The sequence below is a fragment of the Mobula hypostoma genome, chromosome X1 (genome assembly GCF_963921235.1).
Source record: "Mobula hypostoma chromosome X1, sMobHyp1.1, whole genome shotgun sequence".
Classification (NCBI taxonomy): domain Eukaryota; kingdom Metazoa; phylum Chordata; class Chondrichthyes; order Myliobatiformes; family Myliobatidae; genus Mobula; species Mobula hypostoma.
Window position 1 is genome coordinate 40,901,726 of NC_086128.1, and position 24,077 is coordinate 40,925,802.

Sequence of the window (24,077 nt, forward strand, 5' to 3'; positions counted from 1 at the left end):
AGAGGGCAAGAGCTGCAATGGATCCTGGCTCCCCAATGTAAGATCTATTTACTATTGGTACTTCTAGATCACGCCACAATCAACAAAAAAAAATCCATTTATAAATGACTTGTTAAAGAATTTAATAAGGCAGGAGATACAAGTGTAATTTTTTTTATAAGTGGTTAATAAACCCACATGCTGGCAAGAACAAAAAATAGATTATTTGCAAATGTTCAAATATTCATCCTTCCCAATGAATCATTATGGTTGAATGTTTACATATTATGTTAGAATTTAGAATCCATTACTTAAGAATAAGTGACTGAAGGGTATGTTCCTTTTTTTTTCTCCATTTGCTTATTGGCCATTTATTGACAGCTAGCATCTTGCTCCCAAGTGTCTGCTAATGTTTCAAATCAATGGGAAGTGTACATTAAGAACCAAACATCAGCTCTCTCTTCAAATTCTTCCTGTTTTTTTTTAACATAATTCATACTCATTCATATTCTTAATCAATCAGCCGTCAACGTTTCACTGTCTTTCCTTTAATATTTACAGGCATTAGAGTAATCTGACGCAAGAAAAAAACTTGAGCATAACATCTTTGGCTCTCTGAAGTAAATAGGGTCAAAACATGGTGAAGTTAATTTCTTTTCTTAACACACACATACAGTAATTTTCAAATGTGCGTTCGGAAATGAAAAGACTCACAACTGCTGTTGTTCAATTTGTTAATGACAAACAAGTTATAAACTAAACCACTGGAATCCAGCTGCATGAGATCTGCTCCATAGTTTATTCATATTTTCCACATACCAGGGAGATCAGATCCCTCCAGTTCCACCTGAACTGGAGGGGGGGACTAATATCCTAGTGGGAAGGTATGCTAATGCTACATGGAGGGGAGGGCGTGGTTAGAGTTGCAGAGGGATGGGAAACAGAGCACCAGAATAAATAGTGGAGTGATTGTGGAGAAAGATATAGTTAAACCTACATAAAAGGTCAGGAATCAAGAGGTTGAACATGGTGCGACTGATGCAAGGAGTATTTTAGCAAAGGTGGATGAGCTTAAGGCGTGGTTCACCACATGGAATTAGGACGTTGTAGCCATGAGTGAGACTTGGTTGCGAGAGAGCCAGGACTGGCAGCTCAGTGTTCGGGGGTTATGTTGTTTTAGATGTGATAGAGAGGGTTGGATTAAAACCAAAGGTGGGAAGGGTGGCGATACTAGTCAGAGAAAATGTCACGCAGTGCTCAGTCAGGACAGACTGGAGAGCTCATCTAGTGAGACTTTATGAATAGAACTGAGGGATGAGAAAGGTATGACCACATTAATAGGATTATATTATAGACCATCCAACAGTATGAGGGATTTAGAGGAGCAAATTTGTAGAGAGGTAGCAGTCTGTTGCAAGAAACATAATGTTGTGATAGTAGGTGATTTTAACTTTCCACATATTGTCTGGGACTCCAATACTATAAAAGGTCTAGATGGCATAGAGTTTGTCAAATATGCTCACGAGCGTTTCCTTAATCACTACATAGAAGTCCCAACAAGAGAGTGTGCAACACTGGATCTCCTATTAGGAAATGAGACAAGGCAGGTGACAGAATTTGTGTAAGGGAACACTTTGCATTGAGTGATCATAATGCCATTAATTTCAAGTATATATGGAAAAAGAAAGGTCTGGTCCACAGGTTGAGATTGTAATTTGGAGAAAAGCCAATTTTGATAGTATCAGAAAGGATCTGGAAAGTGTGGAATTGGTTAGGTTGTTTTCTGGAAAATATGTGTTTGATAAGTGGGAGGCCTTCAGAAGTGAAATATTGAGAATACAGAGTTCATATGTGCTTGTCAGAATAAAAGGCAAGGATAACAGGTTTAGGGAACCTTGATTTTCAAGAGATATTGCGGCTATCGTTCAGAAAAAGGTGGTGCATAACAGGTATAGGCAGGAAGGAACAAATGAGGTAGTTGGGGAGTATAAGAAATGCAAGAGAACACTTAAGAAGGAAATCAGGAGGGCTAAACGAAGACATGAGGAGATGAGGAATCCTAAGGGATTCCACAGATATATTAAGAAATGGTCAGAGGAGGCTTATGAGGCGCTCCAGGGTTGTTTTGAGGTGACAGACCGGCAGGCACTCTGTGAGCCACATGGAGAGGATATTGATGGGCTCACAGAGTGCATCATTCCTAAGGCCAGTGATGTTGTGGGGTCATTCGTAAGGCCAGTGATGTTGTGGGGATGGAACTGGACTCTCTCACGGTGGTGTCTGAAAAGAGGATGCTGTTTAAGTTGCATGCCATCTTGGACAATGTCTCCCATCCACTGCATAATGTACTGGGTGGGCACAGGAGTACATTCAGCCAGAGGCTCATTCCACCGAGATGCAACACAGAGCGTCATAGGAAGTCACTCCTGCCTGTGGCCATCAAACTTTACAACTTAACAAGAGGAATTCTGCAGATGCTGGAAATTCAAGTAACACACATCAAAGTTGCTGGTAAATGCAGCAGGCCAGGCAGCATCTATTGGAAGAGTTTCAGTCGACGTTTCAGGCCGAGACCCTTCATCAGGACTAACTGAAGGAAGGGTTAGTAAGAGATTTGAAAGTGAGAGGGGGAGGGGGAGATCCAAATTGATAGGAGAAGACAGGAGGGGGAGGGATGGAGCCAAGAGTTGGACAGGTGATTGGCAAAGGGGATATGAGAGGATCATGGGACAGAAGATCCGGGGAGAAAGACGGGGGGGGGGGAGAAACAGAGGATGGGCAAGGGGTATAGTCAGAGGGACAGAGGGAGAAAAAGGAGAGTGAGAGAAAGAATGTGCGTATAAAAATAAATAACGGATGGGGTACGAGGGGGAGGTGGGGCACTAGCGGAAGTTAGAGAAGTCAGGACTAACTGAAGGAAGAGTTAGCATCAGGACTAACTGAAGGAAGAGTTAGTGTCAGGACTAACTGAAGGAAGAGTTAGCCAGAGAAAGCAGGATCTCCCAGTGGCCACACATTTTAATTCCATGTCCCATTCCCATTCTGACTTGTCCATCCACGGCCTCCTCTGCTGTAAAGATGAAGCCACACTCAGGTTGGAGGAACAACATCTTATATTCCGTCTGGGTAGCCTCCAACCTGATGGCATGAACATCGACTTCTCTAACTTCCGCTAGTGCCCCACCTCCCCCTCGTACCCCATCCGTTATTTATTTTTATACACACATTCTTTCTCTCACTCTCCTTTTTCTCCCTCTGTCCCTCTGACTATACCCCTTGCCCATCCTCTGTTCCCCCCCCCGCCCCCGTCTTTCTCCCTGGGCCTCCTGTCCCATGATCCTCTCATATCCCCTTTGCCAATCACCTGTCCAACTCTTGGCTCCATCCTTCCCCCTCCTGTCTTCTCCTATCATTTTGGATCTCCCCCTCCCCCTCTCACTTTCAAATCTCTTACTAACTCTTCCTTCAGTTAGTCCTGACGAAGGGTCTCAGCCTGAAACGTCAACTGAAACTCTTCCAATAGATGCTGCCTGGCCTGTTGCGTTTACCAGCAACTTTGATGTGTGAAACTTTACAACTCCTCCCTTGGAGGGTCAGACACCCTGAGCCAATAGGCTGGTCCTGGACGTATTTCATAATTTACTGGCATAATTTACATATTACTATTGAACTATTTATGGTTTTATTACTATTTATTATTTATGGTGCAACTGTAACGAAAACCAATTTCCCCCAGGATCAGTAAAGTATGACTATGACTATGATTACATCAACTTCTGTGTGGACTGCAATGTTCCAATAAGAACTGTCCTTTGTTATTCAAATAACAAGCCATGGGTAACAAAGGACATTAAGGACATCCTGAACGCTAAAAAGAGGGCATTTAGAGATGGAAATAGGGAGGAGCTGAGGGCAATACAGAGGGACCTGAAAGCCAGGATCAGGGAGGCTAAAGACAGGTACAGGAGGAAGCTTGAGTGGAAACTCCAGCAGAACAACATGAGAGAGGTCTGGAGGGGGATGAGGACCATCACTGGGTTCCGGCAAACTAGCAACAGAGGAGCTGAAGGCAGTGTGGACAGGGCCAATGAACTTAACCTGTTCTTTAACAGATTTGACATCGTGGCCCCTGCCCATCCCCTACATGAGTCATCTGTTGTCGGCCCCCAACCAACACATATTCCACTCTCCCCTCCTACCCCTCTTCACAGTCCCCCACCCTGCTCTCATGACTATACCCCTTCCCCACACGAAACCACCACGGTGGGCTTCACAGCTGAACAGGTGAAAAGACAGCTGAAACGTCTCAACCCAAGCAAGGCTGCAGGACCGGATGGTGTCAATACCAGGGTGCTCAAAGCCTGTGCCCCTCAGCTATGTTGAATACTTCGCCATGTCTTCAACCTGAGCCTGAGGCTCCGGAGGGTTCCTGTGCTGTGGAAGACGTCCTGCCTCGTCCCTGTGCCGAAGACGCCGCGCCCCAGCGGACTCAATGACTACAGACCGGTGGCATTGACCTCCCACATCATGAAGACCCTGGAGAGACTTGTTCTGGAGCTGCTCCGACCTATGGTCAGGCCACACTTAGATCCCCTCCAGTTCACCTACCAGCCCCGACTAGGAGTTGAGGATGCCATAGTCTACCTGCTGAACCATGTCTACGCCCACCTGGAACAGCCAGCGAGCACTGTGAGGGTCATGTTTTAACTTCTCCAGTGCGTTCAACACTATCCGCCCTGCTCTGCTGGGGGAGAAGCTGACAGCGATGCATGTGGATGCTTTCCTGGTATCATGGATTCTTGATTACCTGACTGGCAGACCACAGTACGTGTGCTTGCAACACTGTGTGTCTGACAGAGTGATCAGCAGCACTGGGGCTCCCTTTCTCTTCACCATTTACACCTCGGACTTCAACTACTGCACAGAGTCTTGTCACCTTCAGAAGTTTTCGGATGACTCTGCCATAGTTGGATGCATCAGCAAGGAGATGAGGCTGAGTACAGGGCTACGGTAGGAAACTTTGTCACATGGTGTGAGCAGAATTATCTGCAGCTTAATGTGAAAAAGACTAAGGAGCTGGTGGTAGACCTGAGGAGGGCTAAGGTACTGATGACCCCTGTTTCCATCCAGGGGTCAGTGTGGACATGGTGGAGGATTACAAATACCTGGGGATACGAATTGACAATAAACTGGACTGGTCAAAGAACACTGAGGCTGTCTACAAGAAGGGTCAGAGCCGTCTCTATTTCCTGAGGAGACTGAGGATATAGACTCTATTTCCTAAAGGACTGAGGTCCTTTAACATCTGCCGGACGATGCTGAGGATGTTCTACGAGTCTGTGGTGGCCTGTGCTATCATGTTTGCTGTTGTGTGCTGGCGCAGCAGGCTGAGGGTAGCAGACACCAACAGAATCAACAAACTCATTGGTAAGGCCAGTGATGTTGTGGGGATGGAACTGGACTCTCTGACGGTGGTGTCTGAAAAGAGGATGCTGTCCAAGTTGCATGCCATCTTGGACAATGTCTCCCATCCACTACATAATGTACTGGTTGGGCACAGGAGTACATTCAGCCAGAGACTCATTCCAGCGAGATGCAACACAGAGCATCATAGGAAGTCATTCCTGCCTGTGGCCATCAAACTTTACAACTCCTCCCTTGGAGGGTCAGACACCCTGAGCCAATAGGCTGGTCCTGGACTTATTTCCTGGCATAATTTACATATTACTATTTAACTATTTATGGTTTTATTACTATTTAATTATTTATGGTGCAACTGTAACGAAAACCAATTTCCCCCGGGATCAATAAAGTATGACTATGACTAAGAGCAAAAGCATAGCAAGGGACAAAATTGGTCCTCTGCAAGATCAGAGTGGTAATCTACAGTGTGCGTGGAGCCAAAAGAGATAGGGAGGTCTTAAATTGATTTTTTTTTGCATCTGTATTTACTTGAGAGACAGAGAGAGTCCCTCACAGAGATGTGAGGAAATGCAGCAGTGTGATAATAGACTCTATATAGATTACCAAGGAGGAATGTTTGCTGTTTTGAGGCAAGTGAGGGTGGATAAATCCCCAGGGTCTGACAAGGTGTTCCCATTGGCCCTGGTGGAGGCAAGTACAGAAGTTGCAGGGGCCATAGCAGAGATGCTAAAACATCCTTAGCCACAGGTGAGGTGCTGGAGGATTGGAGGGTAGCTAATGTTGTTCTGTTGTTCAAGAAAGGCTCTAGGAATAAGCTAGGAAATTATAGGCCGGGGAGTCTGACATCAGTAATGGGAAAGTTATTGTAAGGTATTCTAAGGGACCAGATAAATGAGTATTTGGATAGACAGGGACTGCTTAGGGATAGTCAACATGGTTTTGTGCGTGGTAAGTTATGTCTAACCAATCTTGTAGAGTTTTTCGAGGAAGTTACCAGGTAAGTTCTTGAAGGCAAGACAGTGGATGTTGTCTACGTGGACTTTAGTAAGGCATTTGACAAGGTCCCACATGTGAGGCTGGTTGAGCAAGTGCAGTCGCTTGGCATTCAAGATGTGTAAGTGAATTAGATTAAATGTTGGTTTCATAATAGAATCCAGAGAATGATTGTAGATGGTTGCCTCTCTGACTGGAGGCCTGTGACTAGTGGTGTGCCACAGGGATCAGTGCTAAGTCCACTGTTGTTTGTCATCTATAACAATGATCTGGATGATAATGTGGTAAACTGGATCAGCAAATTTGTGGATAACACCAAGATTGGGGGTGTAGTAGATAGTGAGATCGACAATCAAAGCTTGCAGTGGGATCTGAACCAGCTGGAAAAATGGGCTGCAATATGTCAGATGGAGTTTAATGCAGACAAGTGTGAGGTGTTGCAATTGGGAGAACCAGCCAGGGTAGGTCTTACATGGTTAGTGGTAGGGCACTGAGGAGTGTGATAGAGCAGAGGGATCTGGGAATACAGATACATAATTCCTTGAAAGTGGCTCCACAGGTAGCTAGGGTTGAAAAGAAAGCTTTTGGCACATTGGCCTTCTTAAATCAATGTATTGAGTGCAGGAGTTGGCATGTTATGTTGAAATTGTATAAGACGTTGGTGAGGCCTAATTTGGAGTATTGTATGCAGTTTTGGTCATCTACCTACAGGAAAGATGTAAATAAGATTGAAAGAGTACAGGGAAAATTTACAATGATATTGCCGGGACTTGAGGACCAGAGTTATAAGGAGAGATTGAGTAAGTTAGGACTTTATTCCTGAGAATGCAGAAGAATTCGGGAGAATTGATAGAGGTATAAAAAATAATCAGGGATATAGAGGGTATAGATAAGGTAAATGCAAGCAGGCTTTTTCCACTGAGGTTGGGTGAGACTACAACTAGAGGTCATGAGTTAAGGGTGAAAGGTGAAATGTTTAAGGGGAACATGAAGAGGAACTCAGAGGGTGGTGAGAGTGGGGAACTGCTGCCAGAGCAAGTGGTGGATGCCAGGTCAATTTCAATATTTAAGAGAAATTTGGATAGGTACATGGATGGGAGGGGTATGGAGGGCTATGGTCCGGGTGCAGGTCGATGGGATTAGGCAGATTAAATGGTTTGGTACAGACTAGATGGGCCAAAGGACCTGTTTCTGTGCTGTATTGTTCTATAACTCTATCTGATCAAAATACAAGGATAACTATTGTAAGGGAATCCAATGGGTTAACAGTTGGGTATTGGCCATCAAGTATAACTGCTGCACTTTGCCTTGTGTTATACAGCAGTGGTCCGCAACCACTGGGCCACAAAGGTGTGCTACCAGGCTGCGAAGAAACGATACGATTTGGCAATATGAAATGATATGAGTCAGCTACACCTTTCCTCATTCCCTGTCACGCACTGTTGAACTTGAACACCCGCCCCCCCCCCACCCTGTCGGCCGGTCCACAAGAATATCGTCAATATTAAACCGGTCCACGGTGCAAAAAAGGTGGGGACCCCTGTTATAAAGGACTCCACTAAATCTCACTCTTGGAGTTGGGGCTGTGGCCTTGTGGATGTTCTGTGGCTCGGTACAGAAAATGGAGAAGCTAATATCTGGTAAAATGACGACATATTTATCCTGTATCATGTCTGTAGGGTCAGTAGCACAATGAGGACAAGAAATTTTGTTACATTGTGCAATATGCAAATGGCTTTTATTGGGCACATTGAGGGACTCATTCTGGATGAGCTGTGGGAATGACATGTAGATCAGTCACCTCAGGTGGCAATGGGATCCTCCTGCACAAAATCCTTGTGCTTAAGAGCCCAAGAGTACCCAAGAGTAATATGTGTGTTTGCATGCTGAAGCAACAGTTGACAGGACAGGCAACTGTAATTGGTGGGTGGTTAAAGGGGAGGGCAATCTTACCTGTTCTGGTGGATTGGCAATGTAACCAAAGCCAAAGCTCCTTTAAGTAGTTAATTCTTACTTGTCCCCATCTTGCTGCCAAAGTCAAGTTCCCAATCACATCCCTACCCAGCTTCTGAATGCCCCTTTGTTTAAATTAGACCACTTCAGTCAGTTCAAGCAAGTCTTACTTCCACACTTCAACCCACCATGTCCTGCTCCCACCCCTGATCTTCTCAGTACCCATGCTCCCCATCCACAAAAAGATCCCAAAGCCACAAAAAAAAAGCCCAGCCCTGCTAGTGGCAGAAAGGGCAAAGTGCACATACCCTGTCCTACCATGTATAACAGCTTCAGCCTACTGTGCAATTAACGTTGCGGCCATCAAGCCTCACACAAAACTGGTGGAGAATTGCTCCATCACCAGTTTCAGCCTCTGTACAAAATACCGTATATCCCAAATGCTTCTCCCCTTCATTAACACCAATTAAGTAAGTATCCAGTTATGCCTGTTCACAACATGTTCCATCCACTCAATCATTTCCCTAGGGCATTACTACCGTGTTTCACAAAAACAACATACCTCTTGCCTTTTCATGGATAAACTGCTACTTCCCTGCCATTGGAGGCCTTGTGTGTAAACCAATAATTGCTAGATGCTTTGAAAATCCATAAGCCTATTTTCTTTTGAAGCTTAACATCCTGAAAGAACAGTTTTGTGACGCAGTGCCAGAAAGAAACCATTGGTCTACAAACTGACTAAGGATACATGAAAAGACTAAGGGCCAAGTGATGAGAGATGTGTTGTGAGATGTGATTAGTATAGACAGGTACAAGAAGGCTAGCATGGGAATGCTGGACCAAAGATAATCTTCTTCTGTACTGTAACAGTGACAATTTTTTTCAGCACTTGGGCATGCGCAAGGAACACCATGTTGGATATTACATACAGGCAACTGGACTGTACTGACACGTGGACATGAGGAAACCTGATCTAAGGCATATATAATAAGGTGTGATTTAACTGGCCCAGCCTAAGGTTTGAGGAGGAGCTGCTATTAGCCAGCTAAAATGTGAGCAGATAATAGAACCCTAAGACCATAAGTCATTTGAACAGAATTAGGCCACTCAGCTTATCAAGTTTGCTCTAACATTCCATCATGGCTAATTTATTATCCCTCTCAACCCCATTCTCCTGCCTTCTCCCTATAACCTTTGACGCTCTTACTGATCAAGAGCTTATCAATTTCTGCTTTAAATATACCCAATGGCTTGACCTCCACAGCTGTCTGCGGCAATGAATACCACAGACTCACCAGCCTCTGATTAAAGAAATTCTTCCTCATCTCTGTTCTGAAGGGACGTCTTCTATCCTGAGGCTGTGCCCTCTGGTCCTAGACTCCCCTACTATAGAAACATCCTCTCCATGTCCACTCTATCTAGACATTTGAATATTCGATAGGTTTCAATGAGATCTCCTCTCATTCTTCTAAACTCCAGTGAGTACAGGCTTAGAGTCATCAAACGCGCCTCATGCTTAACCTTTTCATTTCTATTCAGTCTTCTGGTCTTGAGGAGGAGCTCCTACTAGCCAGATCAAAAGTGAGCTGATGATATCCTGTAGCTTGTAGTTAGCAAACAACTTAAATTGCACTCGCATTTCTTTGAGGGAGGGAGGGAAGAGATACTGAAGCTTTGTGTAATTGCACCTCTGTTCTACAACTGCGGAGTAGTCCAGCCAAGTAACTGAGAGGATGACTCCTCACACATTCAATGGTGAATACACCTCTGTAGCAGAGATAAGAGTGAACCTTTTGAATTGTCATTAACACACAGCATGCTTTCCATATGTTAGTCAAACCTCTCATCCTGGAGCGGGTTCTAGTCACATAAAACATCGAACAGTACAGCACAGACCTCTGCTCCAGATTCCAGCACCTGTGTCTGTAGGTCAACACATACTATGCATACGGGTATATGGTTGGAATGGCAGAACTTTGAGTTTTGATGTGAAATGAGGCTATTCCAAAGGTAAAGAGTGTGGATTAGTGAGGAGAAAGCATTGCTGAAGAATAGGTTGGTGTCAGTAATCTTAGAAAGCTGAATTATAGAGATGTGACAATAGAGAGTTAACCATGAAAATGATTAGTCATATGGGCGTAATTGGGCAGTGTGGCCTCATTAGGCTGGAAGGACCTGTTACCATGCTGTATCTTTAAAAAAAAATGCCAAGATTCATAAAACAAATATCTATTATCCACTTGTCACCACCTACACCCAGATTCTAATTATCTTTATATGTAACATTTTAATTTTCCGAGGCTGTAACAATATTGTTCCAGCTCCTAGGGTTTGTCAAAGGTGTGCTCTTATCTGAATCGAAGCAAAATTGGCCTCACTGAGAAGTTATAAAATCAGTTACAGATTAATTCAAGATTCAAAGTTTGCCGCAGACTAGAGCTATTCTCAAGTTTGGATCTCTGAGCTGGCTTTCAATGTATAATTCGTAAATGTAACTTCATTATCCTAGGAACAGGATGTAGTGGTGTAAGCTATGGGAAACTGTTCAGACACTGACTATGCCAGCAACAAAAAAAAAAGCAGCAGTTTTGGAATTTGTAACTTTTAGTATAATAATGAAGAAAATTGGTCTGCAGCTAGCTAATATTGCACTTCATGAATGGAAAATGCTTGCATTAGGTTTACAGTCAATACATTTTTGTTTTAATTACTATAAAATGATTTGATTTAAATTGGTATATTTAGCACCTGTCAATGTTAAAAGGTGAGCAATTAATAAAAGTTGATTACTTAGATTTGAGAAAAATGTCCAGAATTTCCTTCAGTCTCTTCACATGGTGTGGGTCTGGATTGGCACACTGATGTCAGGATCATATTGAGCAAATTGTACAGTGTCAAGGTTGCTGCTATCAGTGCACCAGATTTTCATCAGGATCACAAATGTAGTGAGTATTTTTTGATTCCAGTAGATGAGAATTACTTTTATTTTCTACAGTTCTATAATAGACAAATACTAAAAGAATTATATACTATGTTAATAATTCAAGCAGAAATTCAGTCTTTCCTTCATCGGTAATGTGGAATACGACACAAGTCATACAGTGCACTGACATGATTACTGCACTTATAGTCTCCAGAAGATTGGGGTTGACTCAGGTTACACACTAAGGCATTGTTTACTAAAAATGCAAGAGTGCACTTATTCCCAGTTCTTATTCATCATTGTCATCGATCGACAATTGTCAGAAGGCCTATGAGTCTCCCTTAATCGCCTTGTTCCTTACTGGTAAACTCCTTGTGTCATTGTCAATGATAAGTGACTTGGAGTTGTGCTTCAGATTGCTTATATTGATTTTGTTGTGTACTCACAGGCTTTAGAGGCTGTAGTGCCATTAGTGAATGGCTCATCTGCCTTTTGATGGCATTTCCTTCACCAAGGGCCATGCTCCCCTCCTCTGTGCTCACTTGAACAATGCTACTGGCATTGCCTGAGGGTAGCTGGCATTTTCTAATTGTTACCAGTCTGTCACCACCAACTATCTCCAGGAAAAGCCAGCTATAATCAAAATGGTTTCAGGTTTTAACTCTAGTGCATAATCTTTACACTGTTAGATTCTCTACATTTGTAAGGTTGTGAAAGGTTGTTTTTAAATTATCTATCATAGCAATAGGAAAGCATGTGCATAAAACACAAGGTCTTCTCCTGAACTTTTTTTTATTTTAAATTGATCCAGTGGATTTTTGAGTTCTGTCTTTTCCTCCTATAGAATTCCTCCAGTTTTTAAATGCTAAAGATAAACATTACAGAAAACAGCAAAAATTAGATTATAAATAGGCAATAAAACATCCTCATTTAGGAAGTGCCACCATGGTTATTTGCTAACCTGAGATGTTGTCAGTTCCTCCAACTGTCCAAGTCGCTGTAAGACATTCTGCATATCTTCCTGTAGGTGTAGAAGTATCGTTCCAATCCTGTCATTGAGGTTGATTCTGCCCTTTTCTCCATGCATCCTCCTTTTGTTGACCTCTATATTGTTGACAAGGCCATTTCTTAGCCTCTGTGAGCACCTGCCTTCAACTTGCTGCAAGCCTATTGAAACAAGAAATGCTTTTAAATATAATTAATATGGCAGATATCAAAATTAGGATGAAACAAAGACAACCCAGGTCATACATTAACAAGCTTCAAATGAGATTATGGAATTTACATCCTCAGTGTGGGGAGCTATGCATGACCTCGTACTGCAGACAGACACATTCCAAGGTGCAGGGCTATTTGCTGAGGGGTGAAGCTAGTGCAAAAGTTCAGTGGGGTGAGATTACAGTTTCAGGCTCTCTGACCATTGCATAGTGAGAAACTTCTCAATTGTATCACTGATGGAACGCATGTGAAACAAAAATTGTAGATGTGCTGATAAAATGAAAATCTTGTAAACGAATTAAATGATATGACCTATTCAATCTGCACTCAGTGGCCACTTTATTAGGTACACCTGTACACCTGCTTGTTAATGCAAATATCCAATCAGCCAATCATGTGGCAGGAACTCAATGCATGAAAGCATACAGACATGTTCAGACAAGTCGTTGTTCAGACCAAACATGAGAATGGGAGAGAAATGTGATCTGTCACTTTGACTGTGGGATGATTGTTGGTGCCAGGCAGGGAGGTTTGAGTATCTCAGAAATTGCTGATCTCCTAGGATTTTTATGTACAACAGTCTCCTGAGTCCACAGAGAATGGTGCAAAAAAATAACAAAAATAAAAAAAAATCCAGCGTCAGTTCTGTAAGCAAAAACGTCTTGTTAATGAGAGACATCAGATGAAAATGGCCAGATTGGTTCAAGTTGACGGGAAGGTGACAGTAACTCAAATAACTATGCTTTACAACAGTGGTGTGCAGAAGAACACCTCTGAACACACACCATGTTGAGCCTTGAAGTGGACGGGCCACAGCAGCAGAAGACCGTGAACATACACTCAGTGGCCACTTTATTAGGTACAGGAAGTATGTAATAAAGTGGCTACTGAGTATAGTTCATTCCTATGTCACCACTCATAGTATATTTGCAAATCTTGTGAACAACATACATTTTGGAAAAAAAAATCAGATCACAAATTGGGCACCCCAAGGAGGAGAATCAATCTCTCACTTACAACTCCCTCTGTACTTCTGTGCTGCTACAATTCTGTATCTTTGGTTGAGGGGTTCTCTGTTGTTCTGGACACACAGATGATCAACTCAACCAGACTCCTATGAAAAATTTTATCCAAGACATCAACCCAAAAAAACTCATATCAACATTTGTTGCTTCTTCCAATCCCAGCATACTATAATAACTCTCCATTAAATATATTCTAAAAAATCTGAATTTACATCACATTTATTGTATCAGCAAAAAAAAATAAAGGTCTTCTCAAGAATTATTCTGAGCATCTGATGTCAGCTTTTAACAGGTCTGCTGTAACAGTGAAGCATCTGGCAAAGCAGACAGCAGTACCCCATGTAGCCTGGATAGAAAGTCAAGATAAATGCATGGAGAATCACTTACTGTCAATTCCAAAGCAGAACAAGTAAAAGGAGTGCCAGTCCATTATATCAATTACTGATTAAGTGTAATAGATTACATTATAAAACAGATTAAAAGTACAAAAAGCAACACTGAACTACTATTCTATCAATGGCTGGTATGGGAGTAAATTCTATATTTCCACATCACTCTATGTTAGAAACTACTTCCCAATTTCATTCCTAAATGTTCTGGTACTAATTTTAAATTTGATCCAACACACATCAAAGTTGCTGGTGAACACAGCAGGCCAGGCAGCATCTCTAGAAAGAGGTACAGTTGACGTTTCAGGCCGAGACCCTTCGTCAAGGCTAACTGAAAGAAGAGCTAGTAAGAGATCTGAAAGTGGGAGGGGGAGGGAGCATCTGCAGATTTCCTCATGTTTGCGTTTTTAAATTTGATCCTCTTGTTTTGGATTCCTTTGAGTCATTTTATCATAGAGTAATAAAATCTTACAGCACAGAACAGGCCCATCAAACCACCAAGTTCATACTAACCATTAAACACCCATTCTCACTAATCCAACATCAATTCCAGTTCATTCTCTCCATGTTTTCACCAATTCCTGCCAAATTCTGCCACTCAACTACATATTAGGGCAATTTATAATTAACCCACAGATCTATGGGATGCAGGAGCAACATCAAGACTGCCCAGAAGAAAGCCATGTGGTCACAGGGAGAATGCGTAAATTTCACACAGAGAGCACCAGCAAATTTGGGTCAACAAATGTCTTCGCACTTGCAAAGTCATGTTTTTCCCACTATATAGAAAGCGGTCCAATTATTTTCTCCTGGGGTATTGTGGCGAGCCTTTGCTATACCTTCTGTTTGCTGCAAATATCCTTCCGAAAAACACCGACACATGCATTCTGCTCGAAGTTCTTTTTAGCAAAGGCATTCATTCTTCACTTTTGACTTCCAGTTTGAGATCACATTCCAAGAGCTTTTTTGAAATCTGTGCTCTATGCTTCCCGTTCCGTGAAAATATTCTCATTTATAAAGGAAGCTGTTTCCTACAGTGAAACACCCGGTGGAAAGGCTTAAAGAGAGGTGCACTTTTTAATCTGTGCATCTTCACTATAATGTTTCTCTTGTCCACTGATTTATAACAGGAAACTGGCCCGAGGGTCCTGGATGCCTTCATGGAGCTTCACCTAAGAGACCATTTTTCATTTTCAAGCATTGGTAAAAGAGCCTAGAATTTCCTCCCAAAGAATTTTTGGCGGAGTGTTCCATTAAGACACCAGTTCACAGGTCTTTGCTCCCAAATCCCATTGCCAGATATTTTTCCATACAGACAGTGGATTCTGAAACTATTCCTCAGAACATACTTCACTGGAGGAACAAACATCTCATCTTAGCAGATGGATGATTACATAGCCTGAAAAGGACGTACATTTTCACAAATTCAACCCTGCTGTTAGACAATTTTAAACACTTTTATTTCACGTGGAGATACAGCAGGGTACAGGCCCTTCTGGCCCAATAAGTCCACACTGTCTAATTACACCCATGTGACCCATTAACCTAAAGTCCTATGCATCTTTGGAATGTGGGAGGAAACCAGAGCACCCAGAGGAAACCCACACGGTCATGGTGCTGCCATTTTGTACAGCAGGTTCTGATTTTGTGCAAATTATATAATCCCACTAACACTTCTGATCACAGTAATTTAAGTTATGACTCTCTTGATAATATTCTTGCTGTTGAATCAAAAGAATAGGTTTCAAGTCTCACTCCAGAAAAACTCAAAACTTAAATCTACATGATTGCAGTATTGAGTAGAGTCTGCCATCTGAGAGGATGCATATTTTGTTAAAATATTGAAATCAGATAATGCTTTGTTGGCTTGGCTCAGTAGGTTATCCAGGTCAGTGTGATCTAGTGTCAATATGTGGTTACAGTGCTGGACAGATCACCAACCAAGAAACAAGTTGAGGGATTTGACCCAGAAGGGAATGGTGATTTGAGGTTATCTTTGCTGCAGATACCAAGGATAACTAGACAAGGGAATGAATGAGGCAAGCTTGCCCGTGCTTGGAGCATGCATAGTGGCCACTGGTTTCAGGTTTGCATTGGTGTATTCAGTGATTGAGACACATTGTGACATCCACCAGTGGGGGGAGTGGTGTGGACACGGGACTTTGCCCAGGCTTAAGTGCCTGTTTGGCTGTGAATATTGCCTGACTCAGTGTTTGTGTCTGGGTGCTTTATTCTGCAAATAACTCTGTCTCAGGAGGTCAGGAGGGGTTAGAAAAAAGGATTAGTATTTTGGCTTGGATTGGGTTTTAATTTCAAGCTCAAATAGGCACTCAAATGACAGCGAGGCTTTTCAAGTTCTGACACTAAACCTCCTCTGTCCTCTCAGGCAACTATAAAATTTCTCAGGGCATCATTTCAAAAGGATGTAGAGAGGTTAACCCTGGTATCCTGGCCAATATTTATTCTCCACAAGGTTTCTGAAATAAATCACCCTGCTGTTTGTGGGCTGCTCTACAGCAAGGGTGCCCACCCTGGGGTCCATGGACTCCTCAGTTAATGGCAAAGCTCCATGGCATAAAAGTGGTTGGGAACCCCTGCTCTACAAAACAAAAATGGCTGTCACTTTTCCAAAATGGCAACATTTAAATTCATTGACATAAAGTGATTTGAGACATTTAGAAAGGGATGAAAAAGGCACCATGGAAATACAAGCTTGTCCATTTAGTATCCCATTCCCTGTGGAAGATCAGAAACGTAATAAAGGGACGTCCCTTTAAAACAGATGAGGACGAAGGTCTTCAACAAGAGGGTGGTGAGTCTGTAGGAGTTATTGCCATAGAGGGCTGTGGAGGCCAAGTTATTAAGTGTATTTAAGGCAGAGATTAAAAGGATCCTGAATGGGGTTGAAAAAAAATTGAATGGCAGATCAGAATCAATGAGCCAAACAGTCTGATTCTGCTTCTACATCTTGTGATTTTATAAGTGAGGCAGAGTGAAGTCGCGCTTCAAGTTCCAGCTGGCACCTCATCGCTGCTCTCCAAATTTTCTAGGAAAGGTTATTAGACAACTAACAGGCACAAGGACTTGACTGAGCCTTTTCTCCCTTTGACAGACGTTCAGGACTAACAGTACAGCCTCTAGAGCCCTTCCTAATCGAATTCAACTAGCTCTGCTCAAATCTGGGTGTCTTTGTGCTCTAGGGAACTTTCTCAGCAAGGCTCTTTCTCCCCCTCTTGCTCGCTACTCCTGGAGGAGGGTCCCTGCATTCGAATGTTTTCTCTCTCCCACGACGCTGTTGGAGGATGGTACCGGAGTCCTGGGTTTTATTCGACGCAGCTTGTGGATTGGACTCGGAGGTTCACGTTGTGATGTGTTTCAGGTCGTCCTTTTTTATGTTGCTATTTTGTGCAATTTTGATCGCTACAGCCCGCAGATAACAAATGACACAGCGCTGGATTGTGCCTGGACTCTTTTGATGACTTTGAGGGTTGATGTTTTATATTTTTGCTCATTTTTTTGCCATTTGCACGATTTGATTTTTTTTAAACATTGTGGGGTGTGTGAGTTTGGTGCCTTCCTTTGAACATGGCTTTTGTTTGTTTCATGGCTGCAGGTGGGAAGAATCATCTCAGGATTGTATACTGCATACATACTTTGACATTAAATGTACTTTGAATCTTTGAATCTGAAACATTAAATGTTTTATTTTCAAAGGTATTGCCTGACCTGCCGGGCATTTCCAGCATTTTCAGTTTCTATTTTAGATTCCCAGTATATTCACTTTCATTTATATTTAGCCAAGGATTTACTTGGAATCTTGCAGAACAACTTTTCTTCAATGGAAATTTTTAAACATAAACAGCAGCATTTGCTATCAGTGGATTACAATGTAGCACCTTTTCCTCACCAAGGCACAACACTTTATTCACAATGTTGCTTAATGAAAGTACAAAGTTGTATTTCTAGAATTTTTTGTGTGTGGAATTGAGAAACAAAGTTTCAGTGCTAAAATATTGCGCCTTTCTGAGACAGGAGGCCTGCTCTGGTGATTAGAAGCAGCTACATCAGTGAGGCTCAGTGAAGTATTAGTTGAATGAAAACAAAGAGCTTAAGTAATTTCCCAAAATATAAACTGAACCAACATTCAAGTTTAAATGCCACAATCATCACAAAATCACACAAAGATTGATTATTTATTAGACAATATACCAGAGGAAATCAGATGATACAAAGCTTTAAAACCCCATTTGTACCATTCAAAGTGGGGAGTTTTCTCCATTTTAATTCTGAAGCGACTTGAGCTAAAATGGGAGCTGTCTTTCCCTCACCAAAATTATGCAGAGGCATGCCAATTTAAATTATGCCCTCTTTTTCTGGATTCCATTTCAGGAGAAATAGTTACATTCAACAACTTAAATAATTCATTAAGATCAATTGCTATCAACCCAAAAGAAGCCAGATATTCTCATAACTTAACCCATTATGTCTTGATATTATTTTGGCACTTTCAGTAATTCTTTTCTGAGGTCCATTACAGAACCAAACTCAGTTACCCAGTGCAGAACTGCCTCCCTTTAGACTACAGCCCTCAGAATGTGAGCCATTGACTATTTCTAACTGGATAGAATTGAAAAGCTGACAAAATACACAAAACCTACACATAAATTCTGTTGGAAGGATACAGGGGCATTTGTTAAAGTGCAAAAGTATCTATTAGAATGATGTTATATTTGCTAAGTTTTTCCACCAGTAAAGGACTGAACAGGATGCAGTGCAGCTCTTTTTGTAATAAAGAAAAGAATGAAAGAGAGGCCCAACAAAGTCTTTAAAATGATTAAAAATTTGACAGGGTGGAACTGGGCGAGATGAGAACAAGGGGTGATAAATGTGTGATGGTCAGTATTAAATACAACAGGGAATTCAGAGCAACTTCCTTAGCTGGAAAATGGGTAGAATTTGGGAATTTTAACTGCAAATGCACAGAAGAAATGATACATACAGGAGGAAGGTAAATGAAGAATTCAGCATTTGGTAGGATTTGCCAAAGGGTGGAACTGTAAAAAGATGGGATGAGTTATATGTGCAACTGAAACCCTGCATGATCTGTTGAGATGTATGTTCTGTTTATGCACAAATAAATTTATTTTAAAGACTTTGAACCTTTGCTACAAAGCTCAGGGAACTGGCTCCACTAATGCACAATTCTCACCCAATAGCTAAAAAGAGAAAAGTGACAGCTACTGCAAAATAAATCAGCCATTTTTGATTGGTGGCAGCAATTTTATGCAGGGCTCATTCCTTCCTATCCTGCTTTAGTGATGACAGCAATGACCTCAAGAATTCAATCCTAAAATGGACCCGGATTTATCCCACACTAGCCCTGAATTCATCCTACTGTCTATCGGAGAACTTATCATAAATTCTCTTGTGGGCTCCATCTAACCAGCAATTGCAAATCAAAGTAGTGCCAGCAAATAGCAAAGTATTTCTATAGTGTATCATTAAACCTGACCTTTGATCTTACTGCAGTATTAATATAATCATTCATGGATCTTTTATTCTAAATCTGGAAATATCTTTGAAAGTGTTGGTTAATTCATTGATCTGCTGGATGTAGGCGAAAACTATTTTATAAACTTCTCTTGAATTCCATGCAAAGTGTCTTCAAAGTTCAAAGTAAAATTGATTATCAGAGTACATATATGTCACTACATACAACCCTGAGATTCTTTATCTGCGGGCATACTTAGCAAACCTATAGAACAGTAAATGTAAACAGGATCAATGGACAACTAACTGTGCAAATGCAGATATAAATAAATAGCAATAAATAATGAGCATGAAATAACGAGATAAAGTGTCCATAAAGTGACACCATCGGTTGTGGAAACACCAGACGTAGAATGAGTGTAGTTATCCCTTTTTGTTCAAGAGCCTGATGGTTGAGGGTAGTAACTGTTCCTGAACCTGGTGGTGCGAGTCCTGAGGCTCCTGTACCTCTTACTTGATGGCAGCAACGAGAAAAGAGCGTGGCCTGGGTGGTGAGGTTCTTTGATGATGGATGCTGCTTTTCTATGGCAACGTTTCATGGAGATTCCAGACAAAAGCATGCTACGGAAAGACTAATGACTGCACATTTTTTGATTTACCTTTTCTCTTTAACCTGAATAGAAACATAGAAAAACTACAGCACAATACCGGCCCTCGGCCCACAATGCTGTGCCGAACATGTATTTACTTTAGAAATTATTTATGCAATTTATTTACTTTATGTATTTACTTTATGCACTTATTTGGAGGAGGAAGGAGAAGATGGCGGTGTGACGCAGCACGCGCGGCTGTTCCGAATGAATATCGTATGTGTAACTAGGGGGCCGTGCACAATCCTGATTTGATGGGGACAGCCGTGAGAAGCACGGAGGAACACCTGGAGTAACTTCTAAAATGCCTGCTTCACTGCCGCTGCTACCGTGCGATCGAGAATCTCCGGAGACGAAGGCCCCAAATCCTCAGCTTTGCCTATTGCCGTGGCCAGGGTCGAAGCGCTCGGCAGAGATGGTGCTCGGTGTCGGAGAGCTGGTCAGAGGCTCGGAGTTTTCGGACGGACTCGGAGTCAGACTGTGGTCGGATGCTTCCAGGATGCTGCATCGGCAAGTTGGCAGCGCTGGAGGTTTACTGTCTGCGTGAGATGATGGGACTTTCGAGCGACTTTGAGACTTTTACCGTGCCATGGTCTGTTCTTATCAAATTATGGTATTGCTTTGCACTGTTGGAACTATATGTTATAATTATGTGGTTTTTGTTAGTTTTTAAGTCAGTTTGTCATGTGTTTGCATGATATCATTCTGGAAAAACATTGTATCATTGTATCATTTCTTAATGCATGCATTACTAAATGACAATAAAAGGGGACTGCGTGTCCTCATAATCTAAATAGTTCTTCCCAGCTTATAAACTATTCTGATTTTGTGGCATTATGATAGAAGAATTTAATATTTTGTAAGGTTTGGGTAAGGTAAAGAGGAAGGGATTTCCTAGACCAGTGTTCATTCATACAAGAGTGAACTTAAGTGCTTTAGATCAGACCCCAAATAAAAACTTCTCGGATGTGAAGCTTTGGAATTCACTTCTGTGCTTGGTGTTCGGTGTAAGAATTACAGCAACCTTTTGGGTTAGTTTGTTTGATGGATGGATGAAGGAATTGGCCAATGGGATATAGGTTGAGGGGAGTAAGATTGATAACACCTGACATAAATATCTGGTGTAATACTTGACACTTTAATGAAAAGTTCAGAAGGTGATTTTTTTTATCATTCTTTTCATCCAACCAAACACCTAGGACACTGTGGTCCAAGAATAACCTATCCTCATAGTCAAAGACCAGGTGAAACATTTGTACTTGTAGTTGAAGGGAGTGTTGTTGGCTCGGATTCTCAAACAAAGTCAGTCACAATGTACAAACGTTTGTTCACACAGTTCATTCTTTTTTCCAAGGAAGCTAATAAAATACAGCTAAAACTTCAAAGACATTTTTGTGGTGTTCCACATGTTTCCATGATATCATTCTGGAAAAACATTGTATCATTTCTTAATGCATGCATTACTAAATGACAATAAAAGAGGACTGCATGTCCTCATAATCATAAATTAATATTGAATAAAATAATTGAAATACCACCACAATCGTGAAAATTCACTGGATTATTTTCTTCAGGTAAAATTCAGACTAAAAACATATCCTCAGATTTTACTAAACACCAAAAAGAATGTTTGTGAAGACAACAGTGATAGTATGGAACATTTTTTCCTTCTTACATTACATCAAAGGTAAGGTTAGACATGGTTTAAGGCCATTAATACCAGAGTTCAACATGTGGGTGGAAATCTATAAAGATCATCATCTGGGGGCTAATTTTCACCCTGATGCTCCAGCAAGTTTATCTACACATCTGTTGCAGCCAGGAGTATAAGAGTTGCACTGCAGAAATAAGAGAAGCTTACTTTAGTGCAAAAACATACACTCAGTCGCCAATTTATTCGGTACAGCACAGGAGGTACCTAGTAAAGTGGCCACTGAGTTCCTCTAGGCGGACAATCTACTGTGATACAGACAGTTGCTGCACGGACACAGTTGTTTATCGGATAAGATGTCAGACTGAATCTTGTCTGCCCTCTCCATCGTACAACTTTAAAGAAGGGTTTGGAAATCATCTCTGCTGACCTGATGAATGTTTATCTCTAAAAGAAGGTTATCTGATTATTACCGTATTTCTGTTTGCAGATCTTGTTGTGTACATAAGTTTGTGGAATTTGCTGGTAAAGTAAGAAGGAGTCAAAACACATGAATCACAAGTGGGTGCTCAAAGGGCACATCACAAAAGGGAGGTCTTCTTGCAGTACGAAATGTCCAATATACGATTATCCCTATAAGCCAATGCTCTCTCTAAGGTGTTCGCGTGTGTGTGAGCACACATCTTTTGCTACTAGCGCACAAAGGAAGTCAAACTGCGTATAAAAGGTTGTCACCCTTGACTTCGTTGACACGTTAGGTATATTTCACGATCGTACACAATCCCATTTCCTTTTCCAGTTTCTGATGCTGATGGTGTTGACACTTTGGAATTTGTGATGACTTGTCTGCAGATTTTAAAACTGGCTTATTCAGTGAAGAAATTATTCAGCGTGTACATATTGTTGTCACTGGGGAAAAATTGCACAGTACAACATGTTGATGTACACTGGTAATTGCAAATTAGAGGGTACATTGCTATAAACAGCTTGGTGCAATGACTGACCACCCTCAACAAGGCACAAGCCAGGAGAAGATAAAAAAAACTCTACATTTGTCCATATGACTGCAGCTTCCACAATTATTACAGTAAGCATGACATCACCTCTATCAAGCTGAGGATTTATAAAGCATTGATCAAACTGCAAATGGAGTATTGTGAGCAGTTAAGCAAGGAGAGGGTCCAGAGGAGGTTCATGAGAATGATCCTGGGAATGAAAGGGTTAATATATGAGGTGTGTTTGAAGGCTCTGGGCCTGTACTTGCAGGAGTTTAGAAGAATGAAGAGGGATCTCATTGAAACCTAATGCACATTGAAAAGACTCGATAGAGTGGTTGTGGAGAGGATGTTTCCTATGGTGGATGAGCCTAGTACCAGACAGCACAACCTCAGAATAGAGGGACATTCATTTAAAACAGAGATGAGGACAAATTTCTTTTGCTAGAGGAGTGGTGAATCTGTGGAATTCACTGCCATGGACAGAAGTGGAAGCCAAGTCATTGGGTATATTTAAAGAGGAGGTTGATCGGTTCTTGATTAGCCAGGGTGTCAAAGGTTACGGGGAGAAGGCAGGAGAATGGGGTCGAGAAGGATAATAAATCAGCCATGATGGAATGGCAGAGCAGACTCGATGGGCTGAATGGCCTAAGCCTGCTACTATGTTTTATGGGCCAAGATGCCTGCAGCAACTGACAAATCTATACCGGTGGTCTTCCAAATGCTTGTTTACATCTTGGGGAGGATCAGTGTGTCATCTGCCCTAGCCTTCTTCACTTTGTATACCTCTTTGCCTCTCCTCCTCCAAACTCACCTGATTTACAACAAAAGTTGTATTTATACTTTGTTCTCTCTTTCAAATCATTGGCATAGTCTGAGTGCAACTCATGACCCAGCATTAATGCTCGCATTACCCTACTAGTCACAGCCTCCCAAACCCAAAAAGCACCATTTATTCTTACCCTTTGTTTTCTGCCAATAACCAACTCTCCATCCCTGTATTATGCAAACAACAGTTGCTTTCTTTACAAGGATGCTTGTTAAAACACATACAGTAACCACTGTACTTACCATTTTCCTTGATCAGCTCGTCATCAGGTCCCAAGGAGAGGTCCACAAATGCTGTCTTTTTCTTCTCCTGAGTTCCCATAACTAATGCATGCTCCTCAGTGCTACTGGTACATGTCGACTGGTAATGATGCAATTCTTCAGCTGCAAGCTGGTACCCAGCTGGTCTATAAGTGTCCAGTGAGGCGCTGTGGACCAGTGGAGTATGCACAATGTCTTGTGAGTGGGAAGAATCTTGAGAACATTTGGCAATCACTCCATTACTGTATTTCTCTGAAATCTGGAAAACACAAACGGAGAAAAATTATCAGCAGACTAG

At 41.8% G+C, this 24,077-nt stretch overlaps 1 protein-coding gene across 5 annotated transcripts in view; it reads right to left on the reverse strand.

The window, feature by feature from the left end:
- Positions 1-24,077, reverse strand: part of LOC134340596 (acyl-CoA-binding domain-containing protein 5-like) — a 109,225-nt gene that overhangs the window by 29,462 nt on the left and 55,686 nt on the right. For all 5 annotated transcript variants that reach the window (XR_010016591.1, XM_063038026.1, XM_063038024.1 and 2 more), the window contains exons 8-9: positions 23,762-24,038; positions 12,234-12,439 (exon numbers count right to left, since the gene is read on the reverse strand). Coding sequence is in view for 4 of the 5 variants with exons in the window: in XM_063038026.1 (XP_062894096.1) it covers positions 12,234-12,439; positions 23,762-24,038 (483 nt within the window). In the remaining variant the exon portion in view is untranslated. The remainder of the gene's footprint in view (positions 1-12,233; positions 12,440-23,761; positions 24,039-24,077) is intronic.